Source organism: Gastrolobium bilobum, unplaced genomic scaffold (genome assembly GCF_033153095.1).
Source record: "Gastrolobium bilobum isolate Gb01-03AN ecotype WA unplaced genomic scaffold, APGP_CSIRO_Gbil_v1 utg66911, whole genome shotgun sequence".
Classification (NCBI taxonomy): domain Eukaryota; kingdom Viridiplantae; phylum Streptophyta; class Magnoliopsida; order Fabales; family Fabaceae; genus Gastrolobium; species Gastrolobium bilobum.
Window position 1 is genome coordinate 140,097 of NW_026897163.1, and position 13,698 is coordinate 153,794.

The 13,698-nt window shown below is 34.6% G+C and overlaps 1 protein-coding gene and 1 long non-coding RNA gene across 4 annotated transcripts; both read left to right on the forward strand.

The window, feature by feature from the left end:
- Positions 1–733: 733 nt before the first annotated feature.
- LOC133304623 (caffeoylshikimate esterase-like) lies at positions 734–5,544 on the forward strand. Its single transcript, XM_061504666.1, has 8 exons — positions 734–1,090; positions 1,256–1,285; positions 1,414–1,543; positions 1,662–1,808; positions 1,920–2,050; positions 3,646–3,783; positions 4,905–5,003; positions 5,196–5,544. The coding sequence occupies exons 1-8, from the start codon at positions 770–772 to the stop codon at positions 5,412–5,414; spliced, it is 1,215 nt and encodes a 404-aa protein (XP_061360650.1). The 5' UTR covers positions 734–769; the 3' UTR covers positions 5,415–5,544.
- A 4,191-nt stretch (positions 5,545–9,735) lies between these two features.
- LOC133304629 (uncharacterized) lies at positions 9,736–12,597 on the forward strand. 3 transcript variants are annotated; one of them, XR_009750643.1, is made up of 5 exons: positions 9,736–10,016; positions 10,897–10,933; positions 11,023–11,181; positions 11,286–11,868; positions 11,989–12,597. It is a non-coding gene; the product is annotated as an uncharacterized LOC133304629 (long non-coding RNA). The 3 variants fall into 3 exon arrangements; XR_009750642.1 differs by having other exon boundaries at positions 10,897–11,181; positions 11,264–11,868; XR_009750641.1 differs by having other exon boundaries at positions 10,897–11,181.
- The last annotated feature ends 1,101 nt before the right edge of the window (positions 12,598–13,698 follow it).

Consider the following 13,698-nt stretch of genomic DNA (forward strand, 5'->3'; position numbering starts at 1 on the left):
CAGGATAGACGATAACATATTGGCCATGCTTGATGTCTCTGAAGCTATGTTTGTGGTACCATGTTAAAATTTGAATTATGTTTGCGTGAGATAAAATATTTCAAATGAGATGTCATTGCGTAGATCTAGATAAATTATGTAAAATAAAAAAAATCATCTGATTTGTATACCCGAATCAAAAGTTATGACTTTTCGAAATTTTACGATAACAGAACTAACAAAATTGTGCCACTTGTCATAATCATATAAGTGCTAAAGGGGTGGGTCGCATCACTCACCTTGAAGAAGAAAAAAATATGTAAGTGCCGCAAGAAAGAGATTGTAGCACTCAGTACGGCTGAGCCCCCACTGCACTAAATGACTCATTGATAAATACCAAAAATTAAATAACAAATTGATACATTAAAAATGAAAAAAACCCATTGATCAAAAGTCCAAATTTACACCCCATAGAAAAATGGCCTGATCATAGTAAACGCATCCCAATCCAAAATATGAACACGCATGACATTGACTATGATTCCAGCAAAAGAAAAAAAATTTACTTAACATTGATGATTGGGGAGGCGCACGTTAGACACGTGCAGCAGACATGGTCCACCGACCCCAGGTCTCGTGAGAAAAGTGAACGTATGTGTCTTTGCACAGTCAATATGTATATGGACTGTGATCTACGAATATTGGGTACTTAAGCTGTATTGGGATTAAGATCCCGCAACTTCAATCACAAGGAAAAACAAACACACACCCTTTAATGGGATAGTGGTTTATGTGTGATCGCACACATCCCAACATGGAGCTATCTGTGGCATTTGGATTCCGATCACAGAACCTCTCACCCTTTCCACACATACCCTTTTCTCCCATCAAGCACCCTTTCAAGCATCAACTACCCTCTTCAACCAAGTTCAAAACCAAACCCAAGACCACTACACTCACAGTTACAGCAAAGAGAAAGACACCCATTGAAGGTGTGAGCGAGGAGTTGAACGCCATAGCTTCTTATAACCTTGACTTTGCTTACTCTCGAAGAACGGTCCGTGCAGCTTTCGCTGAGGTGCAGCAGCAGCTGGATCATTGCTTGTTCAAGGTCAGTGTAGTATCATGATTAATGGAAGACTTCAATTGCTGTAGTTTCAATATTTGGAGTTTTATTTTTTATTTTATTTTTTTACTTTGATTTTCCTTTGCTGTATGTGTCTTGGGCTTTGTTCAAGAATCAGTGACTGACTGATGTTTCAATCTCTCGTGCTAGAATGCTCCTGCTGGGATCAGAACTGAAGAAGTAAGATTTTCTGCTTTACCTGATTATTTTCAAAAATTATAGGAGTATGTTGATGATGTTGTGAGGTTTTTTCCTATGATTAGTTTGTTACCTTGTTGGAAAAAGTTATTAACTTTGTAGTTAAGTAGTGGTATGAAAGGAACTCGAGGGGATTGGAAATTTTCTGCAAAAGCTGGATGCCAAAGCCTGGCATTCCAATCAAGGCTTCCGTTTGTTTCTGTCATGGATATGGTGATACTTGCACCTTCTTCTTTGAAGGTTTGTCATTTTGTCATTACAAGAAGTTGCTCTGAGAAGTATATGTTGTGCTGTATGTTTCTAAGTAAGCTAGAGATTCATCGTGTATTATTTGGGGTGGATTCAAATTTTTATTCAGGTATAGCCAGGAGAATTGCTGCATCTGGGTATGGCGTTTTTTCTATGGACTATCCAGGTTTTGGTCTTTCAGAAGGATTACATGGTTATATACCAAACTTTGATTATCTAGTTGATGATGTTATAGAGCATTATACAAAAGTTAAAGGTGTGTTTTTTCACTTTTCAGTATCCATGGTGTCTTATTGTTCATTATTGCAATATTTTTCATCTGAAAACACTTAGTGTGGTTGATTATGCTTTGAATTCCAATTGACAGCAAGGCCTGATCTGAGAGAGTTACCTCGATTTATATTGGGGCAATCAATGGGTGGAGCAGTTACTCTTAAAGTTCATTTGAAGGAGCCACATAATTGGGATGGAGTGATACTTGTAGCACCTATGTGTAAAGTAAGCTCATTCCTCTGTATTGCAATTGATGTTCCTCAATTTCATTATCGTAATTTTCAACGTCCTGATTCAGCTCAAACTCTATGATAACTGAATTGTTACTAGTTATAAAGGAAGTCTACCCTCAAAGTGTATATTGGTTTTACTATATTAAATATTGATACAACTTGAGCTCTGTTTGCTTGCATTGGCAAGGAAAAAACGAAAACCACAATTAATTTCAAAACTGTAATGTCTCTCTCCAATCATATTCTTTGAGGGACTACTAAACCATAATGCTATCCGCAATGTCTCTGGTGAAATACAAAAAAAAAATGCAATCTTTCATAGAAGTTTAGTATCCACTCATGAGTGGACCTTATTTGAGAGTCTATTTTCCTAATCCTTATGTTGTTTGAAATCCAAATTTGGTATTTATTGTTATTACTTCATTTTTGACTCAATTGTGTAGTTTTACCAGCTTGCACTTATTTTATTGGATGTTCTTATTGAGTATATATTTGAAATTTATGGCATAAATTTATACAAATAATAAAGAAAAATCACAGCATCAATTTTGGGAAAATCTCCTGCTTTTCTGGATTTTGCTTGATTTTATGACTAGATTGAAGAGTCTTACTGGGAATTAGTTAGAGGATAAACATTCTGTGACAGAAAGCTTTTGCCTGCTGTAATGAAATAACAATTGAACTAGAAACCAGTCATGCATGATGTAAACTTAATTGTGATATAAGAAAATCAGTGATTTGCAGGAGGCTGAACTCTCTAGGAAAAGTAGAAAGAAATGGTATCTAACATTTTCAATGAATTGGAAGAATCAATATACACCTTATAAATGTCTATAGTGGACTTCATCCAAAACCGCATGGTAAGAGTCTAAGAGACCCAGACTAATCTTTAAGAATGTGGAACTATCCATCATGTGAGAAGTGGTGCATAGGGAATTCCTTCAGCACTGTAATCTGGGAGGGTATTAAACCTTGTTGGATGCTACCTTATTCCTTAGAAAGCACAAACAAGAAAGAAAGAGGTCAACTATGTTGGATCCTTACATTTATTGTTATAGTTATCAATAATATGGGAGGTTTTCGTAGACCAAGTCTTTTAGCCCTAACTGGTAATGATTGGCCATATTTGACTGATTCCTTTATTCAGGGTCATCATGCGACTTACTTTGAGTTGTCTTGATTAAAATGGAAATGGAAAGGATGCATTAAGAATGATCTGATTTCAACATCTACCGGGCACAGCCATGTAATGTTTGGGATACCCATCTTGAAGTTGGGGATTATTTTGAGGATTAAACTATCAAAGCCCTTTGGACTTTTTTGGTGTTTTTGGACATTCCTTTAGTACCATTTATGCCACTTCAAACAGGCATGGCTTGTTAATCCATATAAAGCAATTCTTCTTACTAACAATATAAAAGAGCTGCAATCAATAAATGTCATGGTAATGTGATATGTTCATAAAATAAATTATTTTAAGTTGAATGAGAAATGGTATTCCATTTGGAATTAGTTTTCATAAATTGGGGCTGTATTAGTTTAACTATCAGATGAGGCATGATTTGCTGATGTTGTGTTACTGGTAAGATTGCAGATGACGTGTTACCATCAGATGCAGTTTTGAAGGTATTAACTCTTCTGTCTAAAGTGATGCCAAAAGCAAAACTCTTCCCACAGCAAGATCTAGCTGAGCTGGCCTTCAGAGAACCAAGCAAAAGAAAATTGGTTGGTAACTCTGCAAACATTAATTCTTGGATGCTTATAGAATGAAATTAATAACCATTGCTCATCCATAACATACTTCTTTTAACAAAATGTCTTGCATTACATAATTGTTTAGAATGTTGTCACTCGTCACCATGGTTTTAAATTGCAGTTGTGATGATGGTCATAATCGCATTTACTGAAATTGTAAAGAACCATTTCAACCCAAAAGCTTAAGCTGTTGGGTGAGGGCCTTTTTTAATAGTTTATATTATTTTCTAACACAACCCCTCACGCAAGAGTCCTTTGAACTTGAAGCGCGAATATTACACAGGTTCAATTTTTGATTTACCTTGTGTTTTTTTATTTGATTCCACTAGAAAGTGTGAGGCGGTAAGGATTGAACTCGTGCCCTTGTGGTCACTGAAGCTTTGATACCATGTAAAATGCAGGCCCTAATTTAAAGCCATGCTCTTCATTTATGCTTCACTTGCTAACAGATCCATATTATCTACATGGTGGAATGGCCACATATTAGCCAGTTATGCTGTTAGTAGTTGGGGATTCCTTGAGCGTGTATGTTTATTCATATGCATTAGGATCACCAACTTAACTTGATACCTTATGTTTCATGATTCAAGGAACAAACCATATATATAATCCTCTTCTGTTCATTTCCATATGATAGGAAACTTCTACTTCTTTCCAGTCACGCACCTTATTTGACTGTCTACAAGTATCGATGAACTCCAACATGAACTAAAACATAGTAGCTTCTACCATCAAGTTTGTTGCACATTTATGTTTAATATTTTCATTTGATTTCTTGCATAAAAAATGAACAGTGTAGATAGCTATTTTGTCCGAAATCTTAGATACGTAATTTGTCAGTGTATCCCTACTTGATACTTTTCTCAACCATGCCTTGCAACATCTATTAATGATTAGCCATGCTATGGAAATTAATAATGGAATTTGCATATGTTGTCACTGTCTCCACCACCACCCTAACCCACCTACCCCCCAATCCCACTTCTTTCTTCGGGTGTTCTATTGAATGGAATCGAAATAAACCAAAAATTAAAATGTTATTTAATTATTCTGCAGACAAACATTTTTATTCCAAGTGTTTTTCTTTTTAGGCTGTTTACAATGTGATTTGTTATGATGATCAACCACGATTGAAAACTGGCATGGAACTTTTAAGGACCACTAAAGAAATAGAGTCACGAGTACAGGAGGTTGGTTTTTTCTTTTTCTCTCTTTCTCATTTTCCTTTTTTTTTTTTACTTTCTTTTTGTTGTTTGTTATTTTCCAGAATGTAATTTGGATTTATGCTAGGGTTATTTCTCTCTCTTTTTTTGCATGCAATCATTGTCATATCAACAAAAAAACATTAAATAATCTTTTGTGGGTGGAGTGAGTGATTGCAGGTTTCAGCGCCATTATTGATTCTGCATGGAGCAGCAGATAAGGTGACAGATCCATTAGTGAGCCAATTTCTTTATGAAAAAGCATCTAGCAAGGATAAGACCCTAAAGATCTATGAAGGTGGTTACCACTGCATTTTGGAAGGGGAACCTGATGACAGAATATTTGCTGTACATGATGACATTGTCTCTTGGCTTGATTTTAGATGTTCAATTTTGTGAGGTTTATACCACGGAATATTTCCTTCATCTTCCTTAGTCAAATAATGCTTTCATGATATCTTAATTGTTCAATGTCCTAACTACTTTGATTGTAATAGTTGGACAGTGATAAATTAGAAGAATGATCCAATTTATAAAAGAATGTCCAGTACAGAAGTATCATTTGCCACAAAGGAACTTATAAAGGTTTACCTATATAGTTCAGTGGTGCAATTATCAGAACTGTATCGATCGTAGTCCGGTTGGTTCTTTATCAATGGTGGGTTTGAATTTTGATTTGAGCAGGAAAACTTTAATTCACTTAGATTTATGGTGATTTTTCATTCTTAAATCCATTCCACGGGGAAAATGATTAATATATTTTGCTCATAAATCGACAGTATCGTTTCCAATGTTACTTAGGAATGGGAAATTCTTTTAAGAGAATTAAGAATGGTCTTTTATTTTTTCTTTTTTATTAGAAGAATAGTCTTTTATTGTTAGCAGGAATGAGTTTGTTTTTCAAGGAGAGAAAAAATTCGAAGATACAAATAAATTTATTAACAACTTCAGATGATTTGGCAAATCTGGAATAAAGGATCTCCGAAAATTTGCTGCATCTAATCAATGAATGTGAGATTTTGAAATTTGAACGTGAGATCGAACTAACAAGAGTTATGGTCCTTAAACGATTAATTTGATGATTCGACCAGGGCCGAACTGAACAATATAATAGTTAAGTCCCATTTTTTAAATATTGCATCTGACACAATGCATGTGGGCTATCTTAGATTTTTCAAAGGACAAAGGATCGTAGCATTGCACTTTGTAAGGCTTAGGTTTGACTTACAGTCACATACCAGTAATTTTCTGTTGGCTGCAAATTTTATTAGCATCACTATAAATACATATTGATGATACTCAGTATCATACTGATAGAGTTATTTCTCTTTAATTAAATGTATTATTGCACAATTAAAGGTTAATGACTTTTCAAGTCTCCATGCATGGGAAGAAGAAAAGACTTCCTGGAGAAAAACAAATAAAAGGTTGCATTGGAATTCTGATTAAATGGAGAAGAATCTAGAGCATAAAAAAAAGTCGAAGGAAGAAAATGTTCGAAACACCAAGCAATTGAAAGAGAGATTCTCTTAAAGAGAGACGATTTGTAATTCATCATTCTATTGTGTGAGGAAATGAGAGTAAATCTCTTAGTTTTATACCAGAGAGAAATACCCTTGATAATCTCATTTTCATAGTAGACATTTTTCTTGGACATCTAGTCTCACATTGAGGTAGTGTTCCACATGTCTCTATATCTTCTCTTCTTTATTTTCTTTTTTGCTATCACATATTCTATATGCGTGCTTTTCTACAACAATGATATCAAACCTCTTAGATCAAAGGCATTGTGAGAATTAAGATGGAGGCTACCATTAGTCAAGATGGTGACGTGTTCAAATTCACTAGAGAGAATTACTCCAACTAAAAATTCATGATGATCATCTTTACTGCAAGGATCTATATGAGTCGACACAGAGAAGTCAGAAGGAGAGAGCGATAAAGAATAAAACCCTTGAATTGTAAAACGACCACAATGATTCATAAATACATCGATAAAAGCTTGTTTGAGCATGTGTTAACATATACCAATGCTCATGAACTATGGACTAAGCTAAAATTCGCGATCCAAAAGAAGATGCCTTGTAATAAAGCTCACCTAGTGCGATAGTTGGTGAAGCACTCTTCCTAGTTCACCTAGCCCTCTTCCAACAGCTGAATACGTATTGGGGCACAATAAAAAGTGTTGGAACGTGCTTTAGCATGCTCAGGTAGGAACTTTGTACTCTTTATAGTGTCAAGTAACGCACTTGAGCGCGCTTTTAGGGCGCTCTGGCAAAGACTTTTTGCTCTTTTTGTGCTCGCTCTAATTCCTTCTAGATTAATCTTTCCTCCAATTCAACTCAATCATCGTACAAAAATAGCAAAACTTAATCAGATATGTCATAGGAATACGTTTAAAGCCTTTTTACAAATTAACTCTTAAGTTTTTATGCTTTAAGCTAGATTTGAGAGTTAATTAATGTGTTTTTAGCCCAATAAAATATGATAAACTATGAGTTTATCATCTAATAAGCACAAGGCCAAGCCAATTAACACCCCACTTGCTGCATATTTCAAATTAAGTAATAAGCAAAGTTCAACAAGTGGTGAAGAGAAAGAAGATATGATGAAAGTGTCATATTCATCAGAAGTTGGTAGCCCCATGTATACAATGATTTGAACTAGGTCCGACAAGCAATGTCAGTCTTGTAAGTCGATTTCTATCAAAACCTGGAAAGGAATATTGAGTCGTTGTTAAATGGGTACTTAAATATCTTCGAGGTACAGTTAAAAAGTGTTTGTGTTTTAGGAAAAAAAAATCCAAGTTTGGAGCATACTCAGATGCCGACTTAGGTGTTGATACAAACCAAAGAAAATCAACGTCGCAATACTTAAAGTGAAATGTGACAACTAGTTTTGCTGGAGGAGCTACACATTGGTAGTCTAAGCTATGAATACTGTTTTCATGTTTACCACCTAGACTGAGTACATTGCAGCAACAGAAGCATGTAAAAAATATCGAGGATGAAAAACTTCTTGCTAGGTTTAGGTCATAAGGAAAAAAAGTAATTTTGAAATGTGACAATTAAAGTGAAATGCACTTGGCAAAAAATTCATCCAATTGTTCTCGCTCAAAACATATTGATATTCATTACCGTTAGCTCTGAGATGTGATAGAGGAGAAGCATTTACAGGTTGAAAAAGTCCACACTTACTTGAACTACTCTAACATGATGATCAAGGTTGTTCTGACAAAGAATCTTGAAGATTGCCGTGAAGAAACCAATGTGGTAACCCACTCTAATTAGGTCAAAAAGGGGGAGATTTGCAAGATTTATTTCTTCTTAATTAGATATATCATTAGACAATTAAAGATTAATGACTTTTCAAGTCTCTATACATAGGAAGAAGAAAAGAGTTCATTGTAAAAATGTAAGGTTGCATTGAAAATTGAAATCCTCACTAAATAGAGAGGAATCTAAAGCCTTGAAGAAAGTCCTCTTAGCCATCGAAGGAACTGAGTAAGAGAAGGTTTGAAACACCAAGCAAGACAAATTCTCAAGTAATTAAGAGAGAGATTCTCTTGTAGAGAGTATTTGTAACCCATCATTTTATTAGGTGAGGAATTGAGAGTGACCCTTTGAGTTTTAGACCATAGAGCAATACCATTTGTAATCCCATTTTCATAGTGGATATTTTTCTTCAAACTCTTTTCCTCTGATTTTTACTTCTCATATTTAAGGAGGGTTTAACGTTGAAAATTTCGTGTCTTTATATATATCTTCTTTTCTTATTTGTTTTTGTATATTCTATACATGTGCTTTTCTTCCGAACATACTCTAATCTCAAAATTAGATAATTACATTTCTTCCTTAACCTTATTTTACCAAAAACAAAAATAAAAAAAATACCATGGCAAAATTGTGAGAAACTAATGAAGTGTCCAATTTTACTATTGAGAGTGCAAGCAAAGTGATTTTGAGATCAAACGTTCTTTAAGAAATATAATACCCACTTGAGTTACGGCTCTTGGAATCTATTTAATTTAGGAGATAGTGTGCACAGAGAGGGCTCTTAATTTTTGGCCCATGTGTGAATGTGTTGCCTTTAAAACTATTCCAATATGTTATCAAAAAAAAAAACTATTCCAATAACAATTACACCAATAAATTTGTTTATTCACTTGTCATTAGCTAATAATTCATGGATTAACTCAGGTGTAAATATAATTTTCAAGAGGAATTATCAAAAAGTAAGGGTTCGAACCCTGATAAAGACTTTGGAGACGGATAAAAAGAAAAAATAAGTGAGATTAATACAATAAATAAACTATAAAAGAATGTATAAAATAAGAAAAAAATATTTGTCCTTTTAAATGATGATTATTTTAGTTAAAATTAGTATTTTTTATTTAAAATTAAATTAAAAAAATACTCATTTTCTCCTCCCATAATTTTTATTGAAGACATTGACCGTACTGCCATCTTTAATCATAAAATATACCTAAATGCCACGAATCTCAAATATTTTTTCAAACTGTCATGACACTAAAGTCGTTGAGTAATGTAGCGACTATGAACGAACATGTGACGTATTTTCAGTGACTTGAAAAGTCTAGGAAGCCTGAGTGGACCAAAGTCGCTATATAGTGTAACGACTTTGGTATGCATGTAACACATGTCAGCTATTTGGTCAGAGTCGTTGAGTAATGTAGCCACTTAAACAATCTAGAAAACTTTGTATTTGTCACTGGACCAATTGGCCACTAGCTACCTCTCTACACAGACGCATGCTGGCGAGTGTGCAGACGGTGCAGAAAAATTGTAGAAAGTAGCTATAGTCGCTACAAAAGCAAGCGACTTAAGTGTCTTCCCCAACTCAAATACTCAGGCTATCTTGGTCTCCTTCCTCCACCGCAACCGAAGGCAAGCATCTCACATTTACCATCTTCAACCAACCCACTTAACCGAAGTAGTTGTCTAAGTTGAAGCTCACAGAGGCCTTCCATATACCCGAACTGTGAGTCCCAAAAAATCCTTTCATTCTTTAATTTTATTCGGACATAAAGGAATAGTTAGATATGTGTTAATTATAATCCAAATGCATGTTGGAGGTTGTTATGCTCTATCCTTGGCTGATTATGTTGTTGAAAGCTGGATTTGGATTAGCCTTGGTTGAATCTCTTTCATGCATTTCTTGTGTTTGATAGAATGTCCAATAGAAATAGTTATACAAAAATAGGAACTGCATGTCTTGTGTTTGATAAAATGTCCCATAGAAATAGTTATACAAAAATGGGAAATGCATGTCTTGTGTTTCTGACAAAATGTACAATAGAAATAGTTATACAAAAATAGGAAATGCATATCTTGTGTTTGACAAAATGTGGAATAGAAATATATATACAAAAATAAGAAATGCATATATTCTGTTTGACAAAATGGAATTATAGAAATAGTTATACAAAATTTGGAAGGTTGTTAGAGTAGTATGACAAAATGTGCTATAGATCAAAATGCATACTTAATATTATATTTAATATTTGAAATTAAAATGATAAATGGAATTTTAATATTTTATTGAATATTAGTGTTGTATATATTTTATTTAATTCTAATTTATTTCGGACTTGAAATAGTAGGATAAATGATATTTTAATATTTTATTTTTTTCTCTTAGTGTAGGATTAAACCATATGTTAGTTGATATGTATTATTTTTCTTATATGAATTAGTTTAGGTAAATTATAGGATACTTAATATTATAATTTTATATTTTAAATTAAAATCATAAATATGTTGTATATATTTTATTTAATTCTAATTTAAGATAGTTGATATATTTTATGTAAAATAATTTATAAATAGTATTATTAATGTTTAATTATTTTTTTCAATAGATTGATGTAGTTTTCGACTGGTTCACCGCCTCGAGCGGTAATGACCCCACACCTCTTGGCTCTTCGAGATCTCCTTGTTGCCATACTTTTTTGGGACCTGTTGACTGCTCTCTTCTGACATTGCAGGAGAAACACATATCCACATATATGTGGAATGACGTGGAGCGTCGTAAAAAGAATGTTAGACATGCATGCATACATGATCCCCATAATATACTTGAGCAAATCGTGCCATAATTGAGACAGACTGGCTTCTATGAGGTTGTGCGGCTGCATAACCACGAGGTCAGTGTACACTTATCGGTTGTTAAAGTTCATAGGGTTTAACTGTAATAATTTGATAACATCATATGTCTTATTAGTTCAGATCGACAATTCGCTTATTGCAGCCCTTATCGAGCGTTGGCGGCCTGAGACATATGTTTCACTTACCGTAGGGTGAGATGACAATCACCTTAGAGGACGTACACCATCAGTTGGGTTTGCCCATGGATAGTGAAGTTGTCTCCGGTCGTAGTGGTAAGTAAAATTGGCGCCAGATGATTAATCAATATTTGGGAATTGAGCCATCTACAGATCGAGAGCTGAAAGGAGGTTGGTTGAACCTAGGTTTTTTGTGCGAGAAAATCAATGACTATGCAGATTTTGCTGAGACTGAGCCACAACGGATTATATACACACGCTAGTTGATTATGCACATCTTGGGTGGCGTGTTGTTCGTCGACGCTGCTTCCAGCTTTGTTCCTGCTAGATTTTTACTATTCTTGGATGATTTTCAGCGGACGGGTAACTTTAGTTGGGGTTCTATAGTATTAGCGCACCTTTATCGCGAGTTGTCTAGATTGACAGGCATATCTCACACTTCTATGGGTGGATGTGTATTGTCAGTGCAGTTGTGGGCATGGACCCGATTGCGGAGGATCTCTCCTCCTCTCCCGACGTGGTAGACTTAGATGCCATATACAGGCACATGTATGGTATACTGATTACATTCATAAATTTTGTCTTTATATGTCTTACTCATACTAATGGTTTATTTTGCATATTTAATGTGCTTACCTAGAGAAATTTTCGATTCGTGAACCTTGTCAGATATCGATATCGCCTTGATGTGATGCACAATAGATACATTGTTTGGAGGCCGTATGCGGACTTTACTGCTTATCGGCTGACCGCTGATCAAAAACGCAGGTGGGTGGCCATTTGTTCGCTTATTTATTATTGCACATCGAATGACATATCGCAGTAGACGGACATGAATCAAAGTCGCCCTCGACGTCGGTGTCGAATGAGTCAATATGTGGAACTAAACCTTCATCCACCTCTTCGTTGGAGCTGTCTATATGACACGTCGTAACATACTCATCTTGGGTAGGAAGCATTTCAAATGACATTGGTGGTAGTGGGGGTGATGGGGGTGACACATACCTATCTTCAAAATTCACCAACGGTTCTCTGTTAATGTTGATTGAGTGAATGAAAAGGAGAGAATGTTGACTACTAGACTGTCCACCCTATTCGACTTTCGCATACAGTTCAATAAATGTCGAGTCTCGATCATTTTGAAATGCATCTACTACTAGTGCGACATCTTCATCCTCAACAATCTTCACAGAAACCCAACTCTCTTTACCAGAGGCACATCTCGCAGTCAACCGAGATAGAGATTGGCTTGTTGTAATATCAACTTCTTGTATATTATTTTTCTTCAGATCATGAAAACTTCATCGACAGCTCATGCCAAACATTTTTGTGTCTCCTTCAAAAATTTGACCAGTAGGACCAAAATATCTCATTCCATTATAATATACAATAGCAATTATTGAATCATTTTCATCACTCATTTTGAAAAATTTCAAACAAATATTTAAGAGAAAAATTAACAGAGATATGAACATAACATGGAGAAAAATTCAAATATATACCCAAACAAGAAAGGAAAGTAATATGAAAGAACTGAAAATTTTAGGATGTAGAAGGAAATATAACATGGGAGAAATAAAAAATTCTAATATGAAACCAGACGAAAAAGGAATAACACGAAAGAAGTTAAAATTTTAGTATGTAACCACTACAAATGAAGATAATACCAGAAATAGAAAACTTTCTGATCACAAATGAAAATAACACCGAGAACACTGAAAATTTTTGGTAGGTATGCAAGTGGCTTTATATTATAACCATAGGACCAAAGTAGCTACATATTGTAGCGACTTTGACCCATTTCCTGATGCACCTGCAACCTTAGGCCTGCCATGGCTGGGAGTATGGGTGAAACTAGGCCGGACCGACTTACAGAGGCCTACGACTAGGCCTATGTCAGGCCAGTCCTGACCTAGTATATTTCGTAAAATAGACCGGGCTTGGGCCTTGAAAAAGCTTGTTTAATAAAAAGACCGTAGGCCCACTTTCACAAGGCCTGGCCTATAAGCCTACAGGTCGGCCTATATTATACTATTTATTTTAAATAAAATAAGCATGCCTTAAAGAAAAAAGAAAAGTTATAAATTTAATCTATTACAATTATTTATAACTTATTCGATTATATTTTAATAGAAATATGAATTTATTTCTTATATAGGAGATATCAACATCTCAGCATGTTATATTGTGTATATGAATATATTAAAATATTTTTGGGAGAGGTTATACTTACTACAAACATCATGATGTGTTTGTTGGATTCATGTAGTTATTTTAATTTACATAGTATGGATTTGTTTGTTGGATATGATGAAATATATGTTATTTAGTTTGAGCATTTTGCTTTTGAAAGTGACTTAAATGCAGATTGTATGAGTT

Coding starts and splice junctions, on each gene's coding strand:
- LOC133304623 (XM_061504666.1), top strand. CDS start 770: ATGTGTGATCGCACACATCCCAACATGGAGCTATCTGTGGCATTTGGA. Junction 1,091..1,255: donor TGGATCATTGCTTGTTCAAG/GTCAGTGTAGTA, acceptor CTCTCGTGCTAG/AATGCTCCTGCTGGGATCAG. Junction 2,051..3,645: donor TTGTAGCACCTATGTGTAAA/GTAAGCTCATTC, acceptor GTTACTGGTAAG/ATTGCAGATGACGTGTTACC.